Raw genomic sequence first — 17,336 nt, 5'->3', positions numbered from 1 at the left:
TTACTCCCTCCTTTTTTTTTTTTTTTCACATGTTTAGTTACCTTCATTTATTTATTTTACTATTAGTGTATATGGTTAGATCTCCCCCCCGCCCCATATTTAGCGTAGAGGGGCATCCTCTGCCCATAGGGCCGGGCATGCCCCAATCTCCAGGCTTCAAATCATCTGCCTCCTACAGCAAGCCCAGGCCAGTGAGCAACCCACACTCCAGCTGTCTGAAGTGTCTGGGGAAGGCTCACATGTGACAGCATTCCCAGATCTGCCGCCAGTTCAAGCCTCATATGAAAAAGGACAAGGAGGCTAGGCTAAGGTCCATCCTGATGGAACCTGCACTCAGACCAGCATTGGAGCCAAGCCGGTCAGACTCTGCACCCAGTATCACAGCATTGGTTCGGCATACTCCTCCGGCGGCATGGGTCTCTCGGCATCGTTTCCCTTCACTGGTGCCAAGGAAGAAACACAAGAAACAGGGTCCAAGAGGGGATGCTCCCCAGAACTGAGGAAGGATAAGCCCGGGGAGTGCAGCAGAGTGAGACCTCTGTTGGACCATTCCTCTACCCCCACTCTGCAAACGGCACTGTCGACTCTGCCCTCCTGTTGAGTCTGGTGCAGGACCATCCATCAAGACCGGAAGGTCATTGTGGTGCCAGAGGGATAGCAGTGCCATCCACCCCGGAGGTGTTTGCAACAGCCAGGAGACCAGATGGCTCTCCTGGTACCACCCACCCTTGCGGGGTAAGTTCCAGCACTGCCAAGGTCGTCAAGCAGTAGGGGGCATGTTGCCCCAAGGTCCTATCCAGCACCGGGTCCGCTGGTACTGACCAGAGGAAAACCGACCCTGCTGATGTCGATGAAGTCTTCTCTGCCCTGGCACCATTCCCCAGACCCTGGGCATTGGCTGACAGAGGTGAGGGGTACCGTCCCTGCAAGCTGACTCATTCTTAGAGTCGGAGATGGAGTCGTGCGCCCAACCAAGGGGCCAATACCAGTACCCGAATTATGTTCTATCTGATCCTGATGTGAGGCCCCCTCCAGGCGCCTGGCCTGATGGACAGTGGCCTATGCAGGTCCAGTGGCATTTTTGGAATTTGTGGGGTTCCCCCTCAGTACAGGGACTGCTTTCCAGCTGTTCGTACTTGGTGGCATCCAAGAGAAGGGCCCCTCTGCCGCAGCACCTGACATGGACTCTGGTACCAAGCCCGGTACCAATACTTAGGACTTGGGGCTGCATGACGTGGTCGGTGCAGAAGAAGAGGAGGATGGCTCCTGCCAGTACAAGGCCAAGGTGAGAGCCAGCATCCGTCTAGTCCAAGCTACCTTCCGATCCCTGGGCCTATTGATAAACGAGCAAAAGTCAACTCTTGTCCCCATCCAAAGGATAGAGTTTATCGATGCGGTACTTGATTCCACCCAGCCCAGAGCCTTCCTCCCAGGTGCCTGCTTCCAGACAATGTCAGCTCTGATATCAAAGATCAAGGCCCACCCGTAAAGACTGCCCGTTTCTGCCTTAAACTTTTTGGCCACATGGCAATGTCCACTTACGTGGTACAGCACATAAGACTGCATCTCAGACCCCTTCAAGCTCACTGAGCTATCGCCACTTGGACTGAGTGCTTACAGTTCCGATCCCCAGTCCTCACCTTCCTCGACTGCTGGAGGGATCTCCAGTTGGTGAGGGCAGGCATTCCCTTTGTCACTCCCCAGCCATCAGTATCCCTAATCTCGGTCGCATCTCATCTAGTTGGGGGGCTCACTTCGAGCACCTCAGGACTCAAGGACTGTGGTCCCAGGAGGAGCTCTCCTTGCATATAAAGCTCAGAGAGCTCAGAATGGTCCGCCTAGCATGCCAGGTGTTTCTACCACAGATTGCAGGCATGTGCTCATGGACAACACAACAGCCATGTTTTACATTAACAGGCAGGGAGGAGCATGCTCGTCCACGCTGTGCCAAGAGGCCTTTCGCCTGTGGGACTTCTGTGGGAAGCACTCCATCCACCTCAAAGCTTCTTGCCTTCCGGGAGCCCAGAACGCTCTGGCAGATCTGTCTTTCTCTTCTCACCATAAGTGTTCCCTTCTCCTCAACATAGCAAGATCCATCTTTCAGAGGTGGGGGTTTCCCCCTATAGACCTGTTCACAATGTCAGCAGTTTTGCTCACTATGTTGTTGCAGCCTGGGCTCGCTCACAGATGCCTTCCTTCTCCCATGGACAAAGCACCTATTCTACACGTTTCCCCCATTCCTCTTGTACACAAGGTCCTACTGAAAGTAAGGCAAGCCAAAGCAAGGGTTTTTCTTATAGCCCCTGCATGGCCATGTCAAAACTGGTTCGGCATGCTAGTGGATATGGCAGTAGCAGCCCCGTTACCGCTCCCACCATTCAGAGACCTGATCTCACAAGGTCACAGCCGTCTGCTCCACCCGAACCTCAAGACCCTCCACCTGACAGCGTGGAAGCTCCATGGTTGAATCTGGCGGAGCTAGCTTGTTCAGAACAAGTCCACTAGGTCTTGCTAGGCAGTAGGAAACCATCTACTAGAGCGACTTACCTCACCAAGTGGAAGCGTTTTTTGGAGTGGTCATCCCAATGAGGCCTCTCACCAACTCGATCACCCCTCCATTTTGTGCTGGAGTACCTGCTCCATCTGAAACAATAGGGCCTAGCCATTTCATCGATCAAGGTGCATCTAGCAGCAATCTCAGCCTTCCACCCTCTGATGGACAGAAAGTCAGTCTTCTCCCTCAAGGGATTAGAGAGACTTTACCCTCAAACTCGTGAACCCATTCCCTTGTGGGACCTAAACGTGGTCCTCTCAAGACTCACGAGCCCTCCCATTGAGTCGCTGGCATCGTGCCCTCTGTTATATCTCTCCTGGAAGGTTACCTTCCTGGTAGTGATTATCTCGGCCAGGAGGGTCTCAGAAATCATGGTCCTTGTATCAGAATGCCTGTGTACGGTGTTCTTTAAGGACCAGCTTCAACTGTGCCCCCTCACAGCATTGCTCCCAAAGGTGGTCTTACAGTTTCATAGTAATCAGGTTTTTTTCCTGCCAGTTTTCCAAAAATTGCACAAGAATTTGGAGGAGCAGCATCTCCACACACTGGATGTTAGGTGTGCCATGGCCTTCTACATTCAGAGGACCAAGCCCCTTATACCGGCACATGAACACGCCGCCCCAGAGGGTGCTAGAAGCGGCCTGACAGATACCGCTGAGGGAAATATCTCCGGCAACAGTGCATGCGGCGCATGCACACCTAACTTGGAATGGATATGAGCAACACATCTCAAAGAACAAGAGTTACAGAAAGGTTAGTAACTGTTTTTACCCTATTCCTGTAGCTCTTGATTTTTGGTTAAATATTTCTAGCAGAAATATAGCTGCCATCTATATGATATATAATAATAACAACAGTGGGTCTCAAAGCGCTTTACAAAGGAGGTCAGTAACATTATCCCCATTTTACAGATGGGAAAAGTGACTTACCCCAGGTCACCCAGCAGGTCAGTGACAGAGTTGGGAATAGCAGCCAAGTCTCCTGAGTCTCACAGTCCAATGCTCTAGCCACTAGCTCATAACTGCCAACTTTTGATCTGGCTGCAGTCTCAGAAGATTCTTATTAGGGGAGAAACGTGGATGGCTGTATAGAAGCTGCTGTGTACCTGTGTACTCCTTTGGAAGTCAGTAGTGTTTTTTCATTCAGTGGAGCTGCTAGTTAAAACAAGCTGTAATCTGACTGTATTTTGTAAGTTTGGTTAATAAGGTGGAAAAATAGATGCAATATGCCATTAAGCTTCCCTTATCTTGTCTGTCAAACCAAAAGCTCTGTATTTTGAACTCTCTTCAGGGTGAAGCCAGCTCAAGGCAACTTGGGTGATAACTGTCTAACCCAACTATATTTTAGCCCTGAAAGTTTGTGTGGTGATAACTGAGCCTGCCTGATAAGGTTAAGCTAATAGTGAAAGATATTGTCACTGAAGACTTGTGGGTAATGTTTCAAAATGGTATAAGGTAGTACTGTCTGAGTTGTGCTACAGTCCTTACAAGACACACAATATAGGGAGCAGAATTAAAATCTAGTGAGTGAATACAGCACACATTCACCTCACTTTTGTATCTTTCCTCTTTCCCCCAACAATTTTATTAGTTCTGAAATGAAAGACTGTAACTTCTTCTATTGACAGCAAAAGAGGAAATATCAGAAAACAGAAGTACTAAACGATATTCTCAGGATTCTCCACCCTACACTGCCCCTCTCTCCCCTAAACTCCCCAGACCTGACGCTCACCCATCTGAAGGTAACTTAAGTGTATTTGTTGCATTTTGTGGGAGGGTTATTTGTGTTCATAGTATTTCAAATAAAAGAGAAACAAGTACAACTAATTTTGCCTAGCCTTAGCCATCAGCAGTTGACAGAATGCAGTGTGTGTGTGTGTGTGTGTGTGTGTGTGTGTGTGTGTGTGTAAAATTATTGGTGAATGGGCACAAATATTGCACTTTGGGAGAACTAATGTAGTTTTGGGAGCTTTGGCCTCTAACGCAACTAGCTCTTTTTTGGGAAAGGGTTTAAAGATTCACTGCAGACCGTTGATGAATGAAGCTGTCTGCTTAATGTGCAACAGCTTACTAAAAAGCCAGTAGGATGCTACATCCCATTAAAATGGGATAGAAAATAAACTACTATAACAACTATGTAAAATACACATACTCTCTGCACCGCTAGAGTATTACACTGTTTGTTGGTAGCCTAACTTGAGTTCAGAAAAGGACAGTGAGGATGGCAGGAGATTTGCAAGGGTTGATTATGAGAGTCAATTAGAGATTTGTGACCTGACGTTTGAGAGGTTCTGAGCTCCTGCAGCTCCCACTAGCTTCAGTGAGATCTCTGCTCCTCTGCAGATGGAGCCATTTTACTATATTTAGAGAGCAAGAGGAGATGAGGATAAATGCTAGGCTTATTTAAGACAGATCAGTCATTTCTTTTCTAGTCTAATAACAACAGAAGCAGGGGACATAGAAATTGGTAGCAAATTTAGAATTGATATAAAAAGGAGATACTATTTTATACATACAATAAATCTGTGGAATTGAGTCAGACATTTCTAATGGACTTAGAGGAGTCTGGGTATGTCCATGAATAAATATAGTACACGTAGCTGTACTAAAATAGGGTTGCTCAAACTGGAGCAAACCAAAATGTATGATTCAAATGTAGGCCAGTTAGCTGCAGCATCCGGTAAGGAATCCTGTGCACTCAAAATAAGCTTGATCACTTTCCTATCCCTATTCAATATACAGGTCTAATAACTATATAGTACAAGGAAGTTTTAAGAACTAGTAGTTCATTTATTATAAAGTATGGTTGCCTGGATTTCCAAAAAAAAATCTGTAGGGAAAATAAATGTGTTGCCATATTTAAGGATCAGAATTTGTGTTGTCTTCACACATTTTGATAAGTTTTCAATAAGGTTTTTATGAGGCAAAATATTCTCCAGTGTTGTATGTCTCCCACTCAGCCTTTTAAGGCAGTGTCCTCTACTGAAAATTGGGAGGTAATTTCAGATCTCTCACTCACAGGCTGGTTAGCAAGAAAGACCAAGAATATCTGTTGGAAAGGATCTTCTTTTAGCAACGCTTTTTCTTCGTAATCTGCTCAGGGATATTTGCAATACTGTGTCCAGTTCAAAGTGCAGTCCATGTAACCCGCCCTATCCACAAGGGTATCACTAGTCTGTACTCCTCCCATCACACAGCCCCACAGTGTTGGACACAGCCCTTCCCAGTGACCAGCAGGGCAGAGATCTTGCCAACATCACAATCACCACTCGGGCCATGTCCAGCCACTGCCCAGAACAGGCAGCCTGGGCCCTGGGACAGCCATAGGGCAGGTGGGTGTGCAGGAGAAGATCTGACACGGTGTCGCCTTTCCTTGGCTCATAACCTGGAAGGGTAACAACAGTAGCCAGTCGGACAAAACAGTGCCCCTGCGTGACTTTTCAGCCCCCTGCTTCCCAGCTGTACCCAGACCTTTACTGCCTTCCAGCCTGCAGCAGGAATCCAGCTCAAAATAACACTTCTGTTTATCTGAATGCCTGTTTATACAAATGTTTCAGGTGTCCCCACAGGCTATTACCAGTTTGTCTTATATCCCTATAATCTCATGCTTCAGTGTTTCAGATGGTCACCTGCAGGGGTCAGGAAGAGATTATTTTGCCCCAGTGTACTCTGGATTGTTTTGTCTCCTTCCTCGGAAGCATCAGAGATGGCCATAGCTGGAGATGGGACTCTGGATGGGGTGGGCTGGTGCGCTAGGATGGTACGGAGCATTCTTTCTCTCTCTCTCTCTCAGGTGCTGGGCTCGCTAATTCTTGCCTGCATACTCAGAGTCTAACTGATTGCCATATGTGGGGTCAGGAATGAATTTTCCCCGGGTCAGATTGGCACTGATCTTGTGGGAGGCGGGGGAGGGAGGAGGCGGGGGGCTTGCCTTCCTGTGCAGCGTATAGCTCTCTTAATCCATTCCCTGCCATTGCGGGGGCGTTGGTGCACCTCCTACCTCTCCCTCTGGCACATAATAGTTTAGTCTCCTGTAGGCTGCAATACTTTGGACTAATTTTGGTTGCTGGGTTTAGTGTGTGGGTGCTGGGTGGTGTTGGTGGCCTGTGATACACAGGACGTCAGACTAGATGATCTGGTAGCACTTCAGGCCTTAAATTCTGACTTCTGTGAATTTCCTACCTTGCATATGTGAATCCAAGGCCTATTTCAGGAGAGGTTCAAATCCCTAATATTGAAAAGAAAAAAATCTCATCTGTCACAGAATTTCATGAAGATGTCTTAAAGAAGTCTTCATCTCAGACACCACCATTATCTCCAAGGTCTCTGACTTCAGAGATAAGGCTGCATAATCTGGATAAGTAAAATATGAGTCTCATGTAACATTATCCACTGTGACAGTCTTTCTGCTTTCTTAGTGTCTCGAGTAAAAAAATACATTTTATTTTTTTCCTAACAGGGTCCGCTGCTTCCTTGCAATAAAATGGACCCTTTCTAAGGCATTAGAAGTTGTATGCTGGTTAAGCCAAAGGGTTCCAAACATTAATCCCTATTGCAGTATATCCCCTCCAGTTAATTTATTCTACAAACCAAATATCCTGAGATTTATATCTACAGTTGATTCTCAAACTCTTCTATTCAGCATTTATATATTCATTTATGATCCCCCCCCCTTTTTTTTTACTTCCCAGACTGAAACTTCCAGCAATGATGTCTCATTTTCTAGCTTCTCCTGTTTTTTTCAAGTCCTCTGATTTTTTTTTTTATTGCTAATCATTGACTTCACATCTTGAAAACTCTCTGAACTTTTGTGTAGAGTGTGGTTACTATTGGTTTTCAGTTCAATGATGTTTTAAATTGGAAAACTTAAAGGGGTAGGGATATATTATATGCGGCCCTGAGTAGCCAAGAGGAGGATGTTTTCACCTTTTGATATAGATGCATGTCTAGCAGACTTTTTAATCTCTTGCACAGTGATAGTTTTCCTTTTAGTCCAGTTCTGGAAAGTCTAAGCTTTTAAGGCCTGAACCAGTCTTACTCAATATTTGTGACAGAAAATTGGTGTTCTAAGCAGAGGTAACCAAATACACAGCCCTTGAAACCCTTCTTTCTTCATTTAGCAATTGGGTTATGTCAGCAAGAAGGATTTATTAATTAATTGCTTAAACCATAGAGAGAATTTCTTATTTCTTATTTTCCTTCAGGATTATAAATAATCACTGCTAAAATAAACCCAGTGCTTCCAGATCTCAAGAATATTTCTAAACCAAGTTTCGACAAAGAGTGCATCTGCATATGGTAGACCTCTAAAGCCACATGTGAAAACATCACAAGTTTTCAGGAAAACGGTTCTTTTACCATCATTTTAATTCCAGATCTTGGTGTGATGCAGGAAATAAATGAAAGCTACAATTGCTAGAAGAGTAAAGAGCATGCGTTTTAGAAGCGTATTTCACAGCAGTTCAGTCTTTATCCAAAAGAGTAAAGACTGCATCTTGGGTATATATGATGTACACATGTACTGAAAAGATTTGCAGGGTGGCAGGATGGGTTTAGCATTTGCACTTTCATGAGCAAGTGTAATATATATTTTCTTGCTCCTAGAGATGCTGCTTTTGGCAGGTGGATACTCTATGCTGGGATCTCAACGCAGTTTTCTTTGAAGTGGAAAGTTTTTCTTAATTTTATTCATCATTACTCCCCTTCTTTTTTCTTTCTCAGTGCTAGATGTTTGTCTAACGTGAGCAGAGAGAGATTATTGCTAAAAAATGGAACCATTTCTTGCCAACTAATTTCTTTTCTTTCAAATAGCATATTGACCGATCCGGGCCATGCTTTAATCAGACTATATTATTAGTCTTCAACAGTCATGATTTAAAAAAACCTGAAACAGACCAAACGCTCAGGCCCTATGGGCAGGTGGAAGGACTTTGTTATATTGCTGTATAGCAACAACCTTTAGCTAACTCAAAAGCAGTATGGCTACGCTCTGCACTCAGTCCTGTGAAGCATCCAAGTGGAGTTTGAGAATATGTTTTAAAGACTAGAGATTAGCTGATAAACACTTCCTTTTTCAAGTTTTATCAAAGAGTTGTTACCTCTTTCTTAAGCCAGAATGTATTTAATTGATTTGTTTCATTTATATTTTCATATGCAGAAAAGAGTTGCCTGCGTGTAAGTGGAGTACAGTGGTCAGTATTTCTTAATAATCAGCACAGCAGTATCTGAAATACCAGGATTTTCCTCAATACAGGAAATAATTGTGGCAACTGTTTGCAATCTGTTGACTTCATAAAGAGGGCCACTGTATCTGAAGATAGTATGATCTATAGATACACAATTGCACACTTGTTTCTGATTAGAAGTTGATGGTTCTCTATATTGTTTAGACTAGGCAAATTAAATATTACACAGTAGGTTTATCTTTTATTCATATTAAAAATCTCTTACAGGATAAACATAACACAGGCTTAATGGCTGCGCTTTAGAAAAAATGTTTAAACCGTGGATATGCTTCCTTGGTGATGATGTCTATGCCTATAACCGCAAATATATTGATATTACCTTCAGATAATTCTTAGAGAATCAGCTCTCCCCCTTTGTTGATAATATAGTTTTGTTTTGTATAGAATGAAATGATAGTGAAATGAAGTATTGAAAATTCATATGTTTTATATGATCCAAAGTAACCTTCAAGCTCTCATCAAACTCTACAATAATCAGGTTTTTTTACAGATGTAACTTTAAATGTATTTTAGGAACTTCCTACTGACTACTTTTACTTAATAAGAGAAGGAGAATGGTGCTACTTGTATTTGGTGCTTGCTTTATGGGGAGCTTGTTGACAGGTTTAAAAATTGTAGTTAGTGTTAAAAATAAGTAGCATGGAATTAAATAACAAGGTTACAAAAATCTAACATGTTGAACAGATCAGTATTTGTGTTACTCATATTATGTAGCAGAAACATTGCCAACTGAAGAAAATGGCACTCCCAAAGAACACCGATTTTCTGAGGACTCTATGGATTCTGCACTCAATTCAGTAAATCCTTCAAGCCCAACCCGCCGAAATTCCACTGAATATCGTATCTCAGGGAGTGCAGCATATTACAGGAATTCCCTTCAGCCGGTGACTGCTGCTTCAAACTCAGCCCCAATCCTACACAGGCTGTCATCAAGCTCTGCTGGGAACAGCAGTTACTATGAAGTCAACAGGAATCGAATGCAGAGGAGGATTGAAGGTATGGCATACACTTAACCTTTTAAAATATGTGCTTTGCTAACCTACTTTTTAGCAGTCTGCAAAGTCAGTGGGTTATGAATTATGAAGCAAAGTGTTTTGACATCCAAGACTTCACATAAGTAGTCAGACTTTGCCAAACATGTCAGACCATCTAACGTGATTTCAGAATACAGAGTTTAAGCCTGTTAACTCTAATACTGTACAAGGCAGAGAAATCCTGCATATGATTTTTTACTCTGCTAGCTTATCAAAGACCCTGCAGCCTGCCTGGCTGGGCAGTGCTGGTTACAGCTCCTTCTTCAGCTTCTCAAGTACTGCGGCCAAGTTGGCCAAAGGGTCACTGAAATTTGCAGTGAGGGGTTCCCTTCCCTCAGGGAGCACTGCATTCCTGCATAGCATTCCCAGCTGCTGGTGTCGTGGGAGCTAGGAACCAAATGTCTCAAATTGATCCATATGCTAACACTTATGCCATTGGGTGTATCTGCAGTTGTAGAAGTCATCTGAATGCAAATTCATGCTGTGGCCCAAATAGAACATCTCGATGACTTTTTAGAAGGAAAATCAAATATTTTTCATTTTAATAAATTGTAAAAGAATTTGATTGATCTTAGCCAGGTTGATACACTGGTAGAAGAGAGAGGACTGCTACTAATACAGGACACTAACAATGTTGTATTTTTCCATTCACTTGAGTCTGCAAGGATGTGTTTTTACTACATGGACACTTACAACATTTCTCCCTTTGCCAATGTTTTACATTTAAGCTGCAAGTTCTACAACAGGTCCTGATCTCAGTGCACTAAAAAGGGAACCCTCACGAGTACCAAATAAGGATCCTTCTACCTGGTCAATAGAGGAAGTGATGCGATTTGTGAAAGAAGCTGATCCTCAGGCATTAGCACCCCATGCAGAACTCTTCAGGAGACACGTATGATATTTTCTATTTCTATTCTGCTAGACTTGAGCACATGACTGATCTGCGCAGGAAGTTTGTGTGAGTTTCCCTGCTATTATTGCATTTGAAATGAAAGGTGGGGCAGATGCCACCCACATATAAATTCATGAGAGATGATTTTCTTTCTCTAGAAAGTGTCTTCAAGCTTTGCTAAGCCTGGGAACTCTTACCCCCCCCATTTACTTGCTCTATGCAGTGAATTTGTTAGACTGCTCTAAACAGCTGTTGCTTAGGCCATGTTTACACTACTTCTGCTACTGTGGTACAGCTACGTTGCCATAGCTATGCTGCTGTAGTGCAGTAGTGTAGATGCTTCCTGCAGTGAGAGAATGGGTTTGTCCATTGCCGTAGGAATTCCAGCTTCCTGAGTGATGGTAGCAAGTTCGACGGAAACATTCTTCTGTCAGTCTATCTGCATCTACACCAGGGTTAGGTCCGCACAGCTATGGCGCTCAAAACGCAAAAGCAGGACATATGCAGGAGCCCCACTCCCCTCCGTGGGCCTGCCCTGCCCCCTGCTCCTCCTCTTCCTCCCCAAGGCCCAGCACCCTTCTCCTACTTTCCCCCCGAGCTTCCACACTCTGCTCCTCTCCCCACCGAGGCCCTGCCCCTGGCCAGGCCAAAAGCCAGAGCTGGTCAGTAGTAAGAGCCACCCAGGGAGCCCGGGCTGCTGTGGGGAGCCCCAGACCCTGCACCTGCCCTGGGCAGCATGCCCCAGGGGGCAGGGACACAGGCTAGGGCAGAGGTGGGCAAACTACGGCCCGTGGGCCACATCGGACCCGCCGGACCCTCCTGCTTTGCCCCTGTGCTACTGGTCCAGAAGGCAAGCCCCCGGCCACCCCCCTGCCGTTCCTCCTCCCCTGCTGCCTCAGCTCGCCCCGCCGGCGGCGCAATGCTCTGGGCGCCGGGGCTGCAAGCTCCTGGGGCAGCACAGCTGCAGAGCCCGGCCTGACCCGGTGCTCTGTGCTGCCCGGTGGCATGGCTGGCTCCAGCCGGGTGGCGTGGCTGTAGCGCCGCCAGCCACTGGTGCCTAGGCAGCGCGGTAAGGGAGCAGGGAGCAGGGAGCAGAGGGGGTTAGATAGAAGGCAGGGGCTTTCGGGGTGGTGGTCGGGGGTGTGGATAGGAGTCAGGGCGGTCAGAGGGCGGGGAACAGGGGTTGAATGGGGGCAGAAGTCCCAGGGGGGCAGGAGTCCCAGGGGGGCAGTCAGGAAGGATTGGTTGGATGGGGGTTGGGGAGCTGTCAGGGGACAGGAAGCGGGGGGGGGGGGGGGGGGTGGGGGGTGGGGCCGGGCCACACCTGGCTGTTTGGGGAGGCACAACCTCCCCTAACTGGCCCTCCATACGATTTCCGAAACCCGATGTGGCCCTCAGGCCAAAAAGTTTGCCCGCCCTTGGGCTAGGGGCTGCTGTCAGGTGCCCAGGGCAGGTGATAGGTGTGGGCTCCCTGGGCTGCTCTTACTCCTGCCTGTCTCCAGCTTCTGGCCTGGCCAGGGGCAGGACCTTGGGGGAGAAAAGAAGCAGGGGGCGTGGCCTCGTGGCGAGGGGGGTCAAGGTCCACATGGGCCTTCCCACCGGAAAGAGGCTGGCGCTGATCCTGAGCCTTATGCAGGTGTGGAGCAGCACCGCAGGGAATCTGGGACAAATGCTGTCCTGGAGTCATTGCCCCCAAGATCAGGACTTGAACTCTGCATTCCTGATCTGTCCTGCCCAGTTTGGCATGGGAAGTCACCCTAGCTCAAGGGTATGAATTGTTCACACTCCTTGAGGGCCATAGCTTTGTCAGAATAATTTTTAAGTCTAGACCAGGCCTTACTAACTATACAATGAGTACGGTGTTCCCTGGTGCCCCATCATTTGAGGGCCACAAGGACTTCCATCCACGGTATTTCTAGAGATAGTAACTGTAGCGTCTTCTTTGAGTGATGGTCCCTATTCTGTTCCACTGTGGGTTACTCATGTGCCCAGAGCTGGAGAATTTGAAAGTAGTGTCTGCTGGTCCGCACATGCGCCCTGGCTCACCTCATGTCTCCAACCGAGGGGATAAAGGGCAGGGTGGACCAAACGCCTCTCCAGTTCCTTCTCAGTGCCGCACGGTTTGGGTCAGAACCTTTAGAGTCTGCAGCTTTGTCTTCGGCCTACAAAATAAGAATCATCTAGTTTGCAAATAGTTTGACAGTTTTAATAGTTTTTACTGTTTAGCATTAGATTAGTCTCCTGGGGGGACCCTCTCCCCGGTACCCCGTTCAAGTACCGGACTATGTCCAGGACTCCAGGCTTCAAACTGTGTGCTTCCTGCCCATGATCCTTCTTGATCAGCATTGACCACCAGCACTGCCTGCACTGCCTTGGGGAAGCTAACATGGCGGCAAGGTACAGTACTTGCTGATCATTTCCCAGCCATACCCAAAAAGGGTGGGAACTTCGTCTCCACAAATACCTCATGGAGAAGGCCATGAGACCCCAATCAGATCCAGGCCGGGGAATGCCCCCGCACATTGGCCTGACTCAGCAAGGAGTGTGCCTCCTACTGCAAAGTCTGACTCTGGTGTGGGACAGCCCATGGTGGGGTCTTGTCAGGAAGCACTCTCATAAGCATGAAACCTAGGCTTCCCAAAGTCCACTTCAGAGAAGTCTGACTCTGCCGTAAGCAAGCTTACCAGCTCGGCTCATGAGGAGTTAGGGCATACTAAGTGCCAGAAGCACAACAAGAAAGCCCGTAAACTTTGGGCTCCATCAGTACCAGACTGTGTTCTGTTGGTACCATCATTCCTGGCTCCTACCAAACCCCGGGATCTGTGGGCACTGACAAAGTCCGATCACTTGCAACTGGAGTTTCTTTGAGATTTACGGTCCCTATCTGTATTCCACTTCTCACCCAGGACAGCTGATCCTTAATATTAACAATCAAATGCAAAGCTTGGTTGCATTTAGACAACACAGTTTTATTAGGAGAGAGAAGAAAGGTTAAAAACAATAATGAAAAGCATTTACCTGGTCTGATCTAGCCAAGACGGTGCAAATCTTCACTAGAACTAGCTAGATGATATATTTAGGAAGGTCAAAAGTTAGTAGCTCTAACTGTGCACGTCAGTCCCTGTATACTCCTTTCATTCTGCCCCATTTTCCTTTCACTGTGTGGGTTACATGATGGGCTGCCTAATAGAGAACTACTGTCATCTCAAAATGGCAGTGTCCCCACCAAGAAGTGTCTGGCTTTTTTTTTTTATTGTGGACCCAACGAGCCAGAGTCTCTACTGCCTTGTGTATTCCTTTACACCTGGGCAAAATGGGTGTAAAATGGTAACATTTCGCATTCATCTGCACCAGTTCATAACAAACATTCATTTAAGTTTGGAGGAAGCTAGGTCCAAAGGAAACTTCAAGATACTGAAATATAGATAGATTGATATAGATAGATGTAAAAAACCAAAACCACCTCCCCTTCTTGGTTTTTCTGGACATTTTTGGAATAGGGATCACATTTCATCGTATTTTTCAGCCTATTTTTTTTTTTTTTTAAGTGGTTTCAGTATGCAATTTTAGGGAAATATTTGCTGAATTGCCAATACTATGTAGAGCTTTTAATAACTTAGGCCTGTCCAACTTCAACAGCTTCTTTCAAGGCAGTAGAAATCTGTTCAGTTGTCCTTGCTCTTGATCCTAACATTCCATCTGGTTTAGGCTGGACAATCTGTCTTGTGTCACAGACCTAGATGATGTATAACTCCCTTCCTCTGTGGGTGTGGGTGTTTGCATGCATGCCAGAGTCTCTCTACAGCTGTTTTCAAGGTTCAGTGCAAGGCCTCAGTGTTTGGGTCATTTCATCTTTGACTAGAGAGGCCTCCCTTCTTTAGCAGCTCTTCCTTTCCAGATTTTCCTCTTGGGCCAGTTACCTTTGTTTTGGTTACAGTATCTGGTTTTGTCTAATTCCTTTTATTATTGACTTGTGCAAACCTCTCAAGTACCTACCAAAAGGTGCCTTAGAAAACACTAAAATAAATATTTAAATAAAAATCAGTTTGGTTTTAATAGCCATCAGAGTTATTAAATTATAGTAAATTACTGTTTTATATACGCTACATAAAGTTTTACTATGGTATAAACTAATACAATATACTTTTTGATTATATCATGTAACCTGTTAAAGCAGTTGTATATTGTATTTATTCCTTCCGTAGGAAATTGACGGAAAGGCACTACTGTTACTAAGGAGCGATATGATAATGAAATATATGGGACTGAAGTTGGGGCCAGCATTAAAGCTATGCTACCATATTGAGAGACTTAAACAAGGAAAGTACTAGCCAATGGAGACACAGTAATGTACGTATTCATATCAGACTTAACTCTCAGGTTCACAGACATGTTCTTTATTTAAGAATATTTTGTCATCATAAACCGTCTTCAGTTTGCAAAGTTTCCTCTCAAGTGAAAAGGACTGTTACATTCTAGTGTTCTAAAATGTTTTAGAAACGTCACACAAAAAGCCAATTGCTGTTGTGTGTTTTTTAAAAAACACAATGCTTTCATGAGTACTAACTTCACACACAATGCTGAGAAATCCATTCTCTGCTACAGACTTCAACTGACACATTCACATTTAGAACCAAAACAGCTTAATCCCAAAGGAAAAAAACAGCATCAGGTGTTTGATAACTTTTACAGGGGTGGCTGTAAAACTTTACATTATAAGAAAATTTTAAAGAAGCAACAGTAGACTTCATCTCTTTAGTGAATACTCTTTGTCTGGTGCTCCAGAAAAGTAATATTCATCTAAATTATGCTATACAGATTTCCATAAAGGGAATAGCCATATGAATTGTTTGATTTGTGTGTTTTTAATACAAATATAAGCTTTTATAAAGTGTGGTTATCAGTTCTCTGGTGAATTATGAGGACAAATGTACAGTATGTTGTCAATTTATGCAGGGGGGCATTTTCTTGGCCATTTTAAACAGCCAACTGTTCTGGGGTGAACAGACTTCCAAATTTCTATGGAACAGAAGACCTACATTTTAAACATTCTGTCTTTTTGCTGAACTTGGCATGGATATTTGTATTCATGCTTATGTGTATATATATGTGTGTGCGAGTGTGATACATACATATATACTGTACATATGTATTCAGTTTTTTAAAAATGTGTTTAAAATATACTTTGCACTGTGACAGAGATAATGAGAAACTGTACAGTTCAATTTTTTTTAACCAGTAATTTTTTTGTGTACTTCTATATTCATTAGCACCTGTCCACTTTGCTTTCCATTCCTGGGGGGTAAGGAACAATCAATGGATGGGTGGATTCATACAGGAGAGTGCCCTGTACTATGCAAAACTCCCAGTTACTCATTACTTAGCTCTGAGCCATTTATTCTGGTATGTTTCTGGAAATACGCATTTTGGTTCTGATGTTTCTTGTTTTTTTACTTCTTTAATTTAAATATTTCACTTGTCATGAAGAAGTGGTACTCATACTAATACTCTTGTTTTGCATAAAACTTGGTGCTGTTTATATAAGCTACAGAAGTGAGTGTTGATAATAAAACAGCTTGCTATCACTGCCAATAAAATATACATCAGGGACAAGAAATGTACATTTTCTGTGTAGGAAATCGAATGTACTGTATGTAGTGCAAGTGAGAATAAATAACTATTTACTAGGGAAGATGTAGTCCTAAATGGATAGGTTTTATTATATTTCTTATTGTCTTTTTATATATGAAAGCTTATAGTAAAAAATGTGTATTTTTTACAAATTTCTTGTTTGAAAATGCCTTGCTTATTGCTAGTTTAATATTCCTCAGGTTTTAGCAGAAATCCTGCAAAATCATATTTTGTAGTTCTCAGATTTCCAAGTAGTCATTTAAATAACTGCAACACAATTTTCATTTAGAAGTTCATTTGTCTTTGAGGATTGTTTTGTTCTGCTATCACAAAACATTTAACACTACGGGTTATGTGGTTTGGTTTACTTTACATATCCTTTGTCCACATATGTGTTTAGATGGACAGCACACACATGCCTGCTTTATATCTAGAAAAGGGCAAAACAATGATGGAGAAATATGTAGTATATTTGTTATATATTGCTTATGCCACACTTCATCAATATGTTAAGCATTATGCTGACTTTTTAATGTGAGAAATAACACTCATAAAATTGCATTGGAAGTAATTTGGTCTGAAACTATATTATTGCATTGTCCAAATAGTTGGTATAAATAAAATTAAGATGTTTATGTTTTCTGTTTTCTACATCCATATAGAACAATGAAGTTGTAGCCTCTTTTTCATACACTCCATGGCTGTGGTATAAATATTTGTACAAAGGTTGTGTGCACATACGTGCACATGAAATGCTAGAATATCATAGTACTAGAGTTTCACATTGTATTATAGCATGAGATCCAAGGGGTGTAACAGAATATATTTTTAATTGTTTATTTTCAACTGGATGTTCTTATCTAAAATAATTAAAAAAAATGTTCAGTGTTGTAATTGTCCATTTTGTTTGACATTGTATATATACTTCTGCTTCAACTAAAATTTGTGCAGACATCATAGTTCGCATTATTATCTAGCATT

The 17,336-nt window shown here is 43.9% G+C and overlaps 1 protein-coding gene across 2 annotated transcripts in view; it reads left to right on the top strand.

Annotated features, from left to right (window-relative positions):
- Positions 1-16,729, top strand: part of LOC112108246 (sex comb on midleg-like protein 2) — a 115,758-nt gene extending 99,029 nt beyond the window's left edge. Inside the window, exons 11-14 of one of the 2 annotated variants that reach the window (XM_029910864.1) lie at positions 4,182-4,295; positions 9,513-9,794; positions 10,561-10,724; positions 14,930-16,729. In XM_029910864.1, coding sequence (XP_029766724.1) covers positions 4,182-4,295; positions 9,513-9,794; positions 10,561-10,724; positions 14,930-15,055 — 686 coding nt within the window. In that variant the 3' untranslated portion in view covers positions 15,056-16,729. The remainder of the gene's footprint in view (positions 1-4,181; positions 4,296-9,512; positions 9,795-10,560; positions 10,725-14,929) is intronic. The other variant, XM_026648690.1, reaches the window with a different exon arrangement.
- Positions 16,730-17,336: the final 607 nt, after the last annotated feature.

This window comes from Terrapene carolina, unplaced genomic scaffold, assembly GCF_002925995.2.
Source record: "Terrapene carolina triunguis isolate 2854851 unplaced genomic scaffold, T_m_triunguis-2.0 Scaffold22, whole genome shotgun sequence".
In the NCBI taxonomy this organism is placed as follows: domain Eukaryota; kingdom Metazoa; phylum Chordata; order Testudines; family Emydidae; genus Terrapene; species Terrapene triunguis.
This window is presented reverse-complemented; position numbering and strand designations above follow the sequence as displayed.